General features: G+C 36.2%; 2 protein-coding genes across 10 annotated transcripts; one reads left to right on the top strand and one right to left on the bottom strand.

The window, feature by feature from the left end:
- Positions 1-86: 86 nt before the first annotated feature.
- Iyd (Iodotyrosine deiodinase) lies at positions 87-2,850 on the top strand. Of its 4 annotated transcripts, XM_066728941.1 has the most exons (5): positions 709-1,167; positions 1,242-1,688; positions 1,759-1,965; positions 2,032-2,348; positions 2,440-2,850. In XM_066728941.1, the coding sequence occupies exons 2-5, from the start codon at positions 1,517-1,519 to the stop codon at positions 2,623-2,625; spliced, it is 882 nt and encodes a 293-aa protein (XP_066585038.1). In that variant the 5' UTR covers positions 709-1,167; positions 1,242-1,516; the 3' UTR covers positions 2,626-2,850. The 4 variants fall into 4 exon arrangements, with proteins under 4 accessions (XP_066585035.1, XP_066585036.1, XP_066585037.1 ...); XM_066728938.1 differs by having other exon boundaries at positions 87-1,167; positions 1,759-2,348; XM_066728939.1 differs by having other exon boundaries at positions 87-1,167; positions 1,487-1,688; positions 1,759-2,348.
- A 153-nt stretch (positions 2,851-3,003) lies between these two features.
- Positions 3,004-13,684, bottom strand: d4. Of its 6 annotated transcripts, none has more exons than XM_066728937.1 (9): positions 13,345-13,681; positions 13,156-13,265; positions 12,832-13,071; positions 12,553-12,758; positions 12,412-12,484; positions 10,859-11,014; positions 8,625-8,825; positions 5,004-5,116; positions 3,004-4,729 (listed from the first exon to the last, which is right to left on the bottom strand). In XM_066728937.1, the coding sequence occupies exons 1-9, from the start codon at positions 13,422-13,424 to the stop codon at positions 4,598-4,600; spliced, it is 1,311 nt and encodes a 436-aa protein (XP_066585034.1). In that variant the 5' UTR covers positions 13,425-13,681; the 3' UTR covers positions 3,004-4,597. The 6 variants fall into 6 exon arrangements, 3 of the variants coding, with proteins under 3 accessions (XP_066585034.1, XP_066585032.1, XP_066585033.1); XM_066728935.1 differs by having other exon boundaries at positions 8,625-9,059; positions 13,345-13,674; XR_010822826.1 differs by having other exon boundaries at positions 4,694-4,729; positions 5,004-8,368; positions 8,625-9,059; positions 13,345-13,684.
- Positions 13,685-14,080: the final 396 nt, after the last annotated feature.

Here is a 14,080-nt window from a genome sequence, read left to right on the forward strand (position 1 = left end):
AACCGATGATTACCTTTTATAGATTCTTCGACCCTCTCACCAGTGTCAATTTTAACCACCAATAACGGTTAAACGCGAAACTGCCAAAGCTTGTAATACGAGAGAGAGAGAGAGAGAGAGAGAAGGAAAAATAATTGTGAAAGAAATACACACCGATACTTTTATCAAAGAAATTATTCGCGTGGTTATTGGACGAGGCGATGGAAATCAACCTAAAAGAGAATTCCCATTTTCGATAGAGTTATCTGGGTAGTCAGGATATTTCTGGGACATGATTGGTTGGAGAGTATTTTTGAAATTGCACTTTTCTTCGCGTTACTCGTGTCGCGTTCACACACACAAACTGACGCACACATGGAAAGAAGTCACACGTAAAGCAAAATTGCCGCGCACTGTCTCGTATTATGGAAAACTCTGAAAGGTTATGATTCCACCTGACTGCAGCTGCCTCTTTACTGGCAGACCAAAGTGTGTGTACGTACGAGTTGTTGTTTAATAGATCGACAGAGATCAGCCAGATGACAGCCGGCCGATCCACGCTAATTTCACAAAAAATCTCTGAATAATTTACATGGCTGGCCGCGTGAATTATCGTCCGAATTTTTCAGCCACCAAACGGCACGTTTCTCGATACTGCGCGCCTCTACTACGCAACTGCACAGTGCACACAAGAAACGGTCTTCGCAGGCACTGTAGCAAAGCAATCCCCAGGGCCGCACCTCGCGGCTCTCTTCACTCTCTCGGCTCGAAATTATTTATTTATAAATCTACTCACCTCCGTCCGACCCCAAACTCTTCCCTTTCGAAATTACACAATTTCTTCTTGAAAAATACAATATTTCTCGTGAAAATGAATGACAAAACGACTCGTTACCCTATTATATCAAAATCCAGTAAATATGTCACTTTTGATTAAAATAAACAAAGTTAAAGAAATATTGTGAAAGTTAATGAATATATTACTATAAACATGAAAAAAAGGGTATAATTGTTTTTTTTGCTACAATCCATTTTAGCATTACAATTTGCAAAGAATTTTCCTTCGCATTCGTGTGGCGATTTCGTCATAAGAATGAAGAAACAACTGGTCAAGCGACAAATCTGGAAGAACCAAGTGTTCATTCTTGCATTCATAATGGAACAGTTCGGACAACAGTAACAGTATAGGTAAGTCCTAGATTTTTCTCTCTTTACGTTATTTTTTATTTTACTATATATTTAATATTTGAACGCGTATACAGTTTATCTGTAATTTTTCTTCCAATTGGAGACACGTGGCTTCATAAGTGTGACAGTTTATCAGTTATGGTAAACGAAATAGGGGAAAGAGAGAGAGAGAGAGAGAGATAATACAACGCCCAACGATAATCTGACAAAGTATCAACACGATATTGATATTTTATTTTTATAAAAATAAATAACGAATATAGCGTCTTCACTGTAGACGAGAAAATTGAACGAGAAAAGTGCATTTTCTATTTTGTAGCAGTCTACATACGTATGTACATTAAACGAAATGTGGGCAGAAAGTTTTCCATTCTGGTCGAAATACTGGTACCACGTGATGATTTTTGTCTTATCTTGCGTCGTTTTCAATCTCTTGCTAAATCGTTCAAAAGCGAAAAACACTGAAAAGACAACGAAACGTGGAGAAAAATTCGAGGACCCGGCGGACGAATCAGAAGAAGGTATTTTCGTTATACAATTTTAATTTGATCATCTGTTTGTTGTTTTTTTTTAATAAATATTTATTTTTAGAAATTTTAAACAACGACAACGAAGAAGAACCTGCCTTACCGAAAAATCTAGAGCACGTTCCATATAAATATGACAAACCAACCGAACAGGATTTGATTGATCGAGCGCGTAAATTTTACGAATTGACAAATGCTAGAAGAACTCTTCGTTTTTTCAGTCCGGATCCAGTACCGAAGGAAGTAATTCGGGAAATTATTAAAGCAGCAGGTAGTATGAATGGGGGTGAAGAAAATATAAAGAAATTAAATTCACGATTCAAAAACAATGTTGTAGGAACTTCGCCAAGTGGAGCGCATACAGAGCCTTGGACCTTTGTAGCGATTTCTAGTTTGAAGGCCAAATCTCAGATTCGAGAAATCGTGGAGAGGGAGGAGGAGATTAATTACAGAAAAAGGATGGGGAAAAAATGGACCACTGATTTGCAGCCACTGAAAACCGATTGGGTGAAGGAGTATCTGACCACTGCACCATATCTGATTCTTGTATTTAAGCAAATTTATGGGATTTTACCTAATGGCAAACGGAAAGTTCACTATTACCACGAGATGAGCGTTTCCATTGCTTGTGGAATTCTTATAACAGCCATACAAGTAATTATTTACTCTAAATTAATCGTGTGCAAAATAATTCTTTTTGCAAGAATGTTTTAATGAAATTATTTTTATTGCGTGTTTCTGAAAGTTTGCCGGTTTGGTAACTTTGACATCCACGCCACTCAACTGTGGACCAGCCATTCGAAATTTGCTGGAACGTCCTGCCAATGAAAAGCTGGTGTTATTGTTGCCAGTTGGTTACCCCGCAACCAATTCAACCGTTCCTGCATTGCGGCGCAAGCCTCTATCGGAGATTTTGGTCGAGATTGACTGAATGACTGATGGAAACCATTGGAAACAATGTTGCTCGTGAATCAAAATAAACACACACACGTTGTCTCATTTATTCCTCTCTTAACTCATCTGTAAAATTTTTATTACTACAAAAACTCATACAAGGCTGATCCGATGGATGTCGATCCACCGTTTATATTCCTGCAGTTTTGTTTTTGCGAAAAAATTGTTTGTGCTCAGCTGTGTGAATATGTTACAAACAACTTTTCTAGGCTCCTTTAAAACGTGAGATAATGAGTATTATTCGTAAAGGATTCGTCTTTCCTGCGGAAAGAATAGACTGAAATGATTTCTCATGAATAAAAATACGCCAAAACATTTTATTCTTTACACAAGTAGCCATCGTCTGTTACCAATGTCGTATAAACTAATATTTATTAAAAATTCGCATACAATATGTTAAAAATAAGCAGTATAAAATGTTAAAAGTTATCCGCTCTCGAGTAAACGAAATAAACGAAGAAAATTAATAGAGAAAGAAGACTCGAAACACCAAAAGTAAAGAAACAGAATGGAGTGAAATGACGCGAATTTCCTAAAATGCAAAATTCTTCAGGCAGCTCCAAGACTGATTGAAAGAGCAAAATGCATAACGAAACTCGTAGTGTCGTCGTTACTAAATATTACCACAGCATCTTAAATTAAGTACATGCAATGTATAAAATATAAAAAATACTGAGCTAACGTTTGAAAGAGCACAAATTGTCGCATGATTTCATTCAGCGATATTAACGATTCTTGCATGATTTGCTTTATCAGCTTCTTATTAAAACTATGTCGCTACTAATTCTTTTTTTTTTAATATCTATATGTCGTTAAGTGTAAAAGCTTGAGTATCATGACATACGTACAGATAAACAGAGGATAGTCTATTTATCGCTATTTTATGAAACAGATACTATTAATACCACGTGTTTCTATAATATCAATGCTTTTTTTTTTGTTTACACTTTAGCACGTTCTTTCAACTTGGCAGAAGTCGCCAAGCTAATAGCGAGGAGCTAAGAGTTAGAAAACGAGTTTCTCGAGATCGAGTCAAATAGAATTTATCTCTCTCGTGAGGAAAAAAAGCAAATGCTGCAAAATGTCAGTGACTAAAATTAAATATTTCTTGAACTAGGAGAGTATTTCGAGGACCACATTGCATGTTATGCAACAACTTATACATTAATTGAAATTACGTTACATTTACAACAATGTCAATGAAAAATAGCTCTACAATCAATTAGAAACAATCTTGTCGATGTGTAACATTCTTGATCTCCAGCGTGTCTCGATATAGCTTAAAATAATATCTCTTTGTTATATTCCCATAAAAACAGTATGGCATTAGTGTTATATATTTATATTCGTTATAACTAGCATGATCATAAATACAGTGTGTTCCTTATCATTATTATTTATATTGTTCTGAGATCACCTTAGCCTGAGATGTTTAGTATAGCTCTTCAATTGTTATTTGCAATTTAAGCCCTATTGCTCCGTTAATTTTATGCAATAAATAATGTTCACTGCGTTTTCCATAGAGATCCACTCCGATCCCTCGATCGTTCATTTGCTACCGAAGGTTAACCAATTGGAGTCGAAGCGATGGAAAAAACTCTTCCTTGAAATTTTCCGAAAGATATCCACTACATTACTACATTGAACATTTCATTACTGTAAAAACGTGATCGATTCGCTGTTTGGCATTCGTTAACGATTCAGCTGATGTAAAATCTTTAATCTGTTTTGTAAGCTCACTCAAATGGCATTAATGAATTGACGCCTTTAGTCAACGAGAAAGTCATACAATGTACAAACGTCTGTACGTAATACTATGAGGAATTCGTGTTAGAACGTTGGCGAATACTCTCCTAATTCAGATTGGGCAAAGCAGCGCTGCACCAAAGTAGTCGCTTGTCGATGATCCGTGAGAACATATCGATTATATTGCTTTGAACAAATTCGATTCAATCACGGCGATGAAATTCTGCTAAGCACAGTCGGCAAGACCAGGAACCCTCCGGGGGAGATGCAAGAGGTGGAGACAGACAATACATGTGGTATCCACGATCACAGTCGTCGCAGAATAGCAGCTGGTCCTAATTTATTATACAACGTTATAATAAGATATGTCTCTCTGAAACTTGATAGTCGCTGACTTTGATGATTCGTACATGTTAAAAGTGAGGAAGAAGAGGATGAGAGAGAGATTCGTGAGGAGGATTAAGAGGCTGGAAGAGGATCTCAACGTTAACGTTATGCATGGATTTCGTAAATCAACCAAGTTGGGTAAAAAGTGAGACTGATGATGTTGAGTGAGTAAAATGTTAGAGAGGAATGATAATCCTGCAAAATGATCATGTGAATACTCACGTCGTTATCGGAAGTGCCGCAGATCGAGCAACATTTGCATTCGATACATTGCCACCTGTACTTGCGAACAGAAACGATCATGTTCGCAGTGAATTGCAAACAAGTTGGATGCCCTACAACAAGAAGTTATGCAAATCATGGATAAACGTGGGAGCAATATGGGAGATGAGCTTATCAGGATGAGCAGAAAGGTGCCAGGACATTTATTTTGTGCCGAAGAACAGTGAACTCCAAGCTATTCTTTCTATCAACATTATTATTATTATCTCGTAAGAATTTTTCTCTTATTTTCACTCTGACTTTTCCGAAAAGCAATCGAACCTCGGCCAATTCTTAGATTGGTATCGATCGTCGCATCAAGGTCAATTTCTAAAATTTTCGAGTTATCAAAACAGAACTGCGTTTTTCTTTCACCTTTCCTCAGCACTAAACGTCCGGAATAATGAAAACGTATCCATATTTTCCGCACAGAATATTTTATTTCGTGATGTTGCCTTTTGAACATACTGTTTGATTAATTGGAATAATAGGTGATAAGTAATTAGCAGGGCGTACCTTGGAATAGTTCACGTTCTTTCTTGCGCAGCACAATATAAACGTCGCAGATCAGCACACTCACCCATCTCGCTCTCTCTTTCTCACACACACATCCACACACACAACCACACATACGCACACATCTCATAACGTATCACAATTTTATATACATATATATATATATATTCCTCTTTTTATATATATATATATATATATATATATATTTATATATATATATGTAGAGTGTGATTCATTTATATTTAACTAATGTCACTTAGTTACTAGATTTGTAAGCCTCATGGGTATTGCTTAATTAAATTTGCCTAATAACAAGTATTCAATTTTTTGTTCACTATAATATAACAAGGAGGAACTATTTGCATGATTCCATTGTTTCTTTTCCATTTTCAACATACCATGTGAGTTTTTCCAATAATGAACTACGTATCAGCTAAACCGAAACATATGTCAATTAACTTTCTCTTCGCTGATTATTTCATTGATCTAATATATGTAGTCAATCTCAATATTAATCTTTGCTTGACAAAATTTTAAATGATTCTCGTTTCAAAACTTTTGTTAAACTATGATAGAGTACATTCCAATCCTGTTTTGTTTCTTTTTCCACATAGGACAACTAATAAGATTCAACAGGGTACAACATTTTGCTATTAAATTATTTCTCTTTCCTTCAAGACTAAACACCGTAAACTAATATATTCTGTCGAATAGTTAAATGATCTTTCAGCTAACGAAGAGAGAATAAAGAAAAAAATGTGATATCGTACTAATTGTATGTTAGTTCTTGATAATTATCAGTAGTTAATAATCATAGTCTATTATGTATGAGAACATTTGACAAATATTTTCATTGCATCCATTAATTAATTATGAAACATTATAAGTGATTGCTGCTTTACAGTGCATGAAAAACTCATAAGGTATTACAATTGATTGTTCATTAATCGATCGTGTTCTTTTGTTTATTCCTATCAAAATGATATTTGCACGAGTATCAAAGCTTGTACAAAACTAAGCTACATTAGGTTTCTACAAGGAGACAGAGTCACGACGCTTTATGATCTATCCCAATCGTACCTAACAAAACCTTGTCAAGAATTCTTTCACAATTGCAATAATTAGAACTATGCTCTTTCTTTATCTCTGGTCAGGGATTTCACTATAAGTAATTAATTGTTCCATTACTTAATTATGTTAGGAGGCAGTGGCTATCTTAAGTCGACAAAAATAATGCCCAAGTAAATTCATTACACATTGTTAAAATTGCTTGATTATAATAATTGTAACTCATTAAATTATTCAGTTATTAATGCGAAGAGCAACAGTGGAATGCCTAAATATTGCAGATAAACAAAATCTACTTGTTTATAGCATTGGCATATCAGCATATATATGCGAAAAACAATGAATAATTTGTTAACAATCTAATTAAAACTATCAGGAATTGACTATACAATTTTATACATTACTGTTGTATCGCGATGTTTGAATTTTAAGGAGTTTCTTGTTTCGTGTCGTACAATAGCAAAGCAAATTTTCCACTTTATCTTAAAGTAACTGATTAATGTTTTTTTTTTAACGACAATCTAACAATTACGTGCTGTTAAGGAGCCCGGATAAGACACAAAGTTTCATAAAATATTAGACAAATATTGACAGAACATTGTATATTCTATAAATAATCTTAAAATATTTTATAAACTTTTGTGTTATCTGGGAAGGCAAGAATCAAAAAGTTTTTATGAACTTCAAAAAAATACCTAACTTTTATATAAAAGTTTTGATAAAAAATTTTTGATTGAAAATTCATCGAAGGTAGTAGCAGATCGCTTATAAGTAATTCCTCTCGAGATTGATTCTTACAGAGTACTTACACCAAGTTTGATTATTTTTTTTGATTTTCAACGCAACGATATAAATATGATACATCATAATCGGACAGAAGGTAAATACGTATTTTTCAATTTGTTCCTTAGTATTGTGCAACAGGAAGCGCAAAGATAAATCATATTGATTAGTCAATAACCATTTTGTATAGAGTACACTTCCAAAAGAAATAACGAACTTTGATCAATGAGTTATTGAATGACTAAGGAATTTTGCAATTCTTTTTGATTTCAAGCAATTCGATAAAAATTCCTATTGCTCAAATGAGAGATGCTGCGCACCATTGATAATTATTTGTATTTTTTCTCTTGTCTCGACTAGTGTACATAAAGCATATAACCGTCTCACCAATTTCGTGCAAACAATCGTTCTTTATATTTCTAAATTATTGCACATCTTATAATTGGTCTCCCATTTTAACAATAAATCTTTCCAATGGCCTTTGCTACGATACTAGCATTATAAAACTCGGAAATATAATTTTATCAACAAATTAATTCTAAAATCAATTAAAGCTTCAGTCGATATAAAAAGTCATTGTATCATGTATATTAAAATAAATATCAATTTCGTTATGAAAAACATTTTGTAGAAAACATCTCCTTGTACATTACACGTAAAGTAAAAAATATATCATATATATATATATATATATATACAAGTTAAAAACAATTAACGAAACACTAATTACATTCTACTTATACAAAGTGTCACCCAAGCAACGATCAACCAGGAGACCGTGAATAGACAAGACCAGCCGAATAAAAAAAGTCCTTTGATTGTTGCTGCTCGCGATACTTTTTTACAAAGAATAATCTCATCTTTTCACGATTCTTCCGGCCGGACCATTAAACCCAGCGACACACTTGGTATAATTGAAAACTTGTCACGAGCAAAAGCAGTCTTTGGAAGACCGGCTTCTGAAATGAAATAATTTAATATGATTATTTACGAAACTGTTAAAGTTTTCTCGAGAAATATAGATGCTTTTAATCGTAGGCCTGATATATCAGTATATAAGCAACGAAGGAGGCTGAACTTTGAAACATATAACTGCCCTCGTATAATGACAATTAGAATAATAATAATAATGGAACCAATATATATATATAAGAATAGCTTAAATGTGATTGGCTCTTCGCGTATACTTGCGCTTGGCTTTCTCCTCGAGCTTACCTGAACGGCCGCAATCGCTGCAGGATACCAATTCCTCGGATCCGCCAGTTTTTTTATTTTCTCGTGCGTCGCCCAGGCAGAAGTCGCAGTAGGGGGAGGGTTGTGCAGATTTGCCAGGTTTTTTTTCGACGCTCCCCGGCGTCGGCGGCCCTCCGTCGGCGGTCCTCGCGGAGGAGGGGGAGGGGACGCCCGGGGAGGAAACTGCTGGCAGATGTTCTTCTTTAGACGTTGTGAGTGTGGAAGGCGATGCCGGTGCGACCGGCGCCGCCGAAACCGCAGGCAACTGTTGCTGTTGCTGCTGTTGCTGAGGCTGTGCCTGCTGCTGCGGCTGACCCGCACCCGCAGCGCCACCCGCAGCGGGGGTAGAGGGTGCTGCAGGGGAGGGACTCGAGGTATTCGAGGAAGTTGTGTTCTGACGACCCCGACGTGTACCACCTAATCACAAACCGACCACATACCCAGTTGCGCTTTGCGACTCAAGCTCAACGACCATGCACACTGGCTTTTAACAAAATCGCCCTCACAACTATGCGTGAAATTGCCAACCATAATCGATCTGGTCACACTTGTCCCACGACCATTTTTTGTCGTATTCCTACTTTTTACTTTCTCGCCCTCCCCATTCAATCCTTATTATTACCATACGGATATAGACTCTGTACGACCAAATCGATTATTCGCACAATTTCACAGTCTTACACTGACAACAATGAAAATAACCAATCTTTATGTAGAAATGTTTCAAAACAGTGATAGACACAAGAGAGAGAGAGAGAGAGAGAGAGAGAAAGATAGTGCAATTATACAGATAGATCAGTACATTCCATCACCAAATACAAACTCGAGAGACACACGACGAGAAAGTGAAATGGCATCGAAGAAGAAAACAGGCAAAGGGAGACCGAGTTTTAAAACTCATCCGTGGTCTCAGACTACTGAAAAGAAAAATGAAACTCAATAAGCTATGGCATTCAAGTTGGCGAGAGAGACTAAGGGAAAATTGCACCGTTTGGCTCGGTCGATTAATTTTAAAGCTGAAGATAGAGAAAACGAAAAAAGAGATTTTCCTCTTACTCGTTTTCCTTGTTAACATTCACTTTGCAATTAATGTTCATGCTGAAGAGGGAAAGAAGGAGGGGAATTGTGAGGGGGGAGGAGTTATCGATAAGACACGCACACACATACCAGACTTTCAATAGGCACGAGTATGCCGAAAAAACATCGATTCAAAGGACTTAAATGGAGTGTTGTTTCTTTAGAGATGAGAAAACACAGCGGTATGCCATTGCAGAAGCATGTTATTGCAAAATACTTCGGATGATAACATATCAGAGCAGCAATTCTCCTTTATCGAAAGACATTTGTTCAACAATAGATTCTCGTTTTTGTATCGATGCAGGTGTCGGATCAATTAACAATATATACATATACATGTTTTGTGTACAGGCTATAAACTATTTGGAGCATCAGTTATGGACCAGCCTTCGAACACGTATCTCCTTGAAGAGAAAAAAAGCTTCAGACAAAAGTTACTTGTTGTTAACGACCAATTAAGGTGAATAATCTCAATAGTTACAGATGGATGGTCCAATCGAAAAGACGAACTTTGTTCGAACTTCTTTGATACATACCCAGTGCCATCTGGTCCAATATAAAAATTATTTCAACTTGTCTGCCTCTCACCCCTTTCAAACGACAAGGTACTCCGTCTGAACAATTTTTCTCATGAGATATGTATTTCGAGAGCTATCTATAACTGACTTTCCAAATACTTCATCCTACACACACACATTGACAAATAAATAAATAGAAAGATAGATAGATATATTGATTATTCAGTCAAATAGTTAATTAAAACCAATACACATGGTAACAGTGTGAAATATTAGAGTATGTAAAAATCGAAAAAATTTGTTAAGGCAATTATAAATCCCACAGAGTTAATGTTAATGTATTATAACACGATCATACACTGATTTGCAATGCATGCATTTGCAATACATTTAAGAAAAATTAAAAGTAAAGAAAGAAAAAAATAAAAAATATAGATTCAGTTTTTTCATGGGGGGAACGTTAAGTGGGGTCTGATGATTGGGGCTTGGTTAATTGGTAGGGATGAGAAAGAGCAGATAGAAAATTGGGGCTGGGTCGTGGATCGGGGCAAGTGGGCTCGTTCGTTGGGTATGTGAATTGGAGATGAGAGTGAGAAAACTGAGCTGATTTTGGGCTCCAACCTGTCTGGTTCGAAGCAGCGGTGTCTGCCACGCTCCGAGGTTCAACTTCGGCAGGACTGGGACTTAGTTCCTTAGCAGGATCACCGGAGGAAGTAGAGTGGGAATGACCATAATGGTAGACCAGACCAGGTCTGGTTTTATACCGTGCGCTGCATACTGCAAAAGTGCAAATACTGTTTTCCCGCAATTCATCCAATGCAACGTCCAAGATAAGAAAGATTTTAAAAAGATAGAAAGAAACTAAAAGAGAGAGAGAGAGAGAGAGAGAGAGAGAGAGAGAGAGAGAGAGAGAGAGAGAGAGAGAGAATGATAGATAGATAGATAGATAGAGAGACTAGGAGTAACCGAGGTCGTAGGATTGATGTACCAGAGGAATTTTGAAGCTTCGATAGGTCAGGGATAGCATTTGCACACCTTCCGCACCAGTACACATCCCTATCCACCTAGTAATAATCTATGTATGTGGTCAAGCAGTGAAGGAGTTCCAGCCCAAGAAGCAAAACTAATACGATGCAAGGCTTGATGCTTGTATACTCCTACAGAATGAGCTCGCTACAGTGTTGAGCCAGTACATTCTTGCTCTGTTTTAATTGCAGGTATAGAACAAGTCCGAAGATATTTGGCCCTTTTTACAAGCTCGGCTTTGCATTTACTCTGATTATATTCAACTCTAGCTCTCTCACTCCCTCGCTCTCTCTAGTTTCCTTTCTTTCTTTTCTTTTCTAAGCCTGAGCAAGAGACCAAATGTCTTTAGATTTTCTGCTAGTCTAACAGAAATGATTTCAAGAAGTAAACAGATTCAGCAGGCACATTCGAGTTAATTTAATAGACTTTGCATCTGGAAAAGTTTGATCAAAGTAATGACTATTATGCTCCTTCAAGATATAAGGTAGTAAAGTAGATCTTTTTTATAAATTAATCCATCGAATCAGCTATCCGTCTTTTAAGATTTTATTGGAGTAAAGATCAATAATGCTCTTGAAAATTTTTTCAATGGATTTCTTTGCCAAAATGTTATTATTATTCGCGATATTACAATGCTGCAGTCGTTTCAAGCTGGTTCTTTCTTTTACTATCAAATCTGGGAAGGAAGACTATCATCTTTTTCTGTTTGTGTATATAGACATTTATGAAAGCCCGTTCTTTTATAATAAAAAAAAAAAAACTTGAAGGAAAACAGCAGTCAATACGATGCTTGATCATTCAGTATAAATAGCATTAAAGTAAATGTAAAATTCAGAGTACTTTTCAGAAAAATCAGTACTCCATTAACCAGCCCCCAGTGTAAAATTATGCAAGATTTAACACTACAATCATTAATAATTTATTTCGAGCTTTCATCTTATCTTATACCATATAGTACTCTTTGTGTACCTTGCGAAATAATATATAGGTATCATAAAAATATAATTAACGAATAAATTTAACAACTCTAAAAACGCAATGCGTCTGTTACTTATTTCAGATATAGATTGATAATCTAATAATAATATTTGTGATGATGCTAATAATAGGAAGTGGTCATTTGTAGTTGTATCTGTGATTGAACTTACGGTCACAAACGAATGGTTTATCAGAGTCTACAGCATCATAGTTGGCTTTTTTGCGACCACGGCCCCCACCACCCTAAAATTTATATGTAGAAATGACTAAGTAAAAAGGAAAAATTATTTGATCATCTCAATATTATATACCTTCGTTCTTTTTCCCCCAGGACTGTCCGTGGATGGTGGATGACTGCGAGTGGGATGATGTCCACCCCCTCTTGGTTTTCTCCTCTTCCTCTTACTGCTATAGCTTTCCTCGTAATCATAATCGCTATCTGGATCTGGCTCCTCATACGCATCCATATCCAACATATCTTGTTCATCATAGTACCATGCATCTTTACTATGTTCATCTGCAAATGACATTAGAAGGAAAAAATTAGAAGACAAATTAAAATTTTAATGCAAATAGTTACTTTCTCGTACCCTTAAGAGCTATAGAATCTTTACTATCGTCGTTAACATGTATTATACTGCCTTCTCCTCCCTCTATACCATCTTCCGGATCTCCCCTTGGTCCACGTTTTGGATGCAAATAATGCATCAAATACTGTCTTCTCTTTTTCCTCCATCTTTTGCTAGGATATGTATAAATTTGGCCATGCAATAAACCTGGCAGCCTCTCTCTTGCAGTCATAAAAAGGGCTGAATGGTTCTGCGCCACTCCTGTAATTGAGTTCTTAATTAATAAATTAAACATGACAAAAAAGAATTTGTTTAATTATTTGTATTGCAATTTTCATGCATTACCTGTCTGGGAATCCAGGAAGGGCATTCTCAATCTCCTTTCTCGACATAATCGGCTGTTGTAGTTTGAGGAATTTTCAATGGCTTCCCTATAGGCAGTGTCATTCAAAAAACTGAAGCAAAAAAAATTCGTTAGTAAGCGTAAGAAAATCAATACGCTAAGTGGTGAGAAGCTGTTGTTGATTGGTATACCTTTCGATTTTGTTTAAATTATTTTCATTGACTACTTGTATTATTCCATGAGCGGCCGGAGATATCACAACGGCTGTCATCTTTGCGTAGTTTGAGCAGCAATCGAGCTATGCAAATACATTTAACCAGCTTCAAGCTTCAGTAGCCGACGTCCATGTCCGTTCACTAAATGCTCCCAAGTCTGGCCAAACCAACCTATCACCACCAAGCTAGTATCTCCCCTTTACTTCCCCACACCATTAATTTCATCAAGATTTCAACTACTCTGTCCAAATTCTCGATTATTTTCAAATTTTCACCGTTCTAGCAAAAGCAAACTTTTGTCCTTTTTTTTAATACAAACGCAATCACGTAAAAATATAATTCATGTATATTCAACTGTATAATCGAAAATGCAGTTGTTAACCTACAAAATGCAATACATTCTTTCTCGATCGTTATTTTGGAATGAATTTTGACTCCGGTGTAGGCGCCAGTAGGCGGTCCGCGGTGGTTGGTCACGTGACTGAAGCCAACATGGCTGACTGCAAAGGATTCGGAGAGATTGGAGATCAATAAAAACGGGGGGATTTTCTTTTTTTTCAAAAATAAGAAGGTACCCGAGCCTTCCATTCCTGTTTTCTCCTAATTATTTTTGCCCATTAACGACAAAATATATGTTCGATGGAAAATTACGATGGTAAGAAAAATTCCAGCAGGAATGTGATCAAAAAAATAACTGAATCAATTTTTTTTA

The sequence above is a fragment of the Prorops nasuta genome, unplaced genomic scaffold (genome assembly GCF_024137725.1).
Source record: "Prorops nasuta isolate Cenicafe-Biocafe unplaced genomic scaffold, Cenicafe_Pnas_1.2 PNAS00006, whole genome shotgun sequence".
Classification (NCBI taxonomy): Eukaryota; Metazoa; Arthropoda; class Insecta; order Hymenoptera; family Bethylidae; genus Prorops; species Prorops nasuta.

Coding starts and splice junctions, on each gene's coding strand:
- Iyd (XM_066728938.1), top strand. CDS start 1,517: ATGTGGGCAGAAAGTTTTCCATTCTGGTCGAAATACTGGTACCACGTG. Junction 1,689..1,758: donor GGCGGACGAATCAGAAGAAG/GTATTTTCGTTA, acceptor ATTTATTTTTAG/AAATTTTAAACAACGACAAC. Junction 2,349..2,439: donor TTCTTATAACAGCCATACAA/GTAATTATTTAC, acceptor TGTTTCTGAAAG/TTTGCCGGTTTGGTAACTTT.
- d4 (XM_066728935.1), bottom strand. CDS start 13,424: ATGACAGCCGTTGTGATATCTCCGGCCGCTCATGGAATAATACAAGTA. Junction 12,759..12,831: donor AGATTCTATAGCTCTTAAGG/GTACGAGAAAGT, acceptor TGTCATTTGCAG/ATGAACATAGTAAAGATGCA. Junction 12,485..12,552: donor CTGGGGGAAAAAGAACGAAG/GTATATAATATT, acceptor TATAAATTTTAG/GGTGGTGGGGGCCGTGGTCG.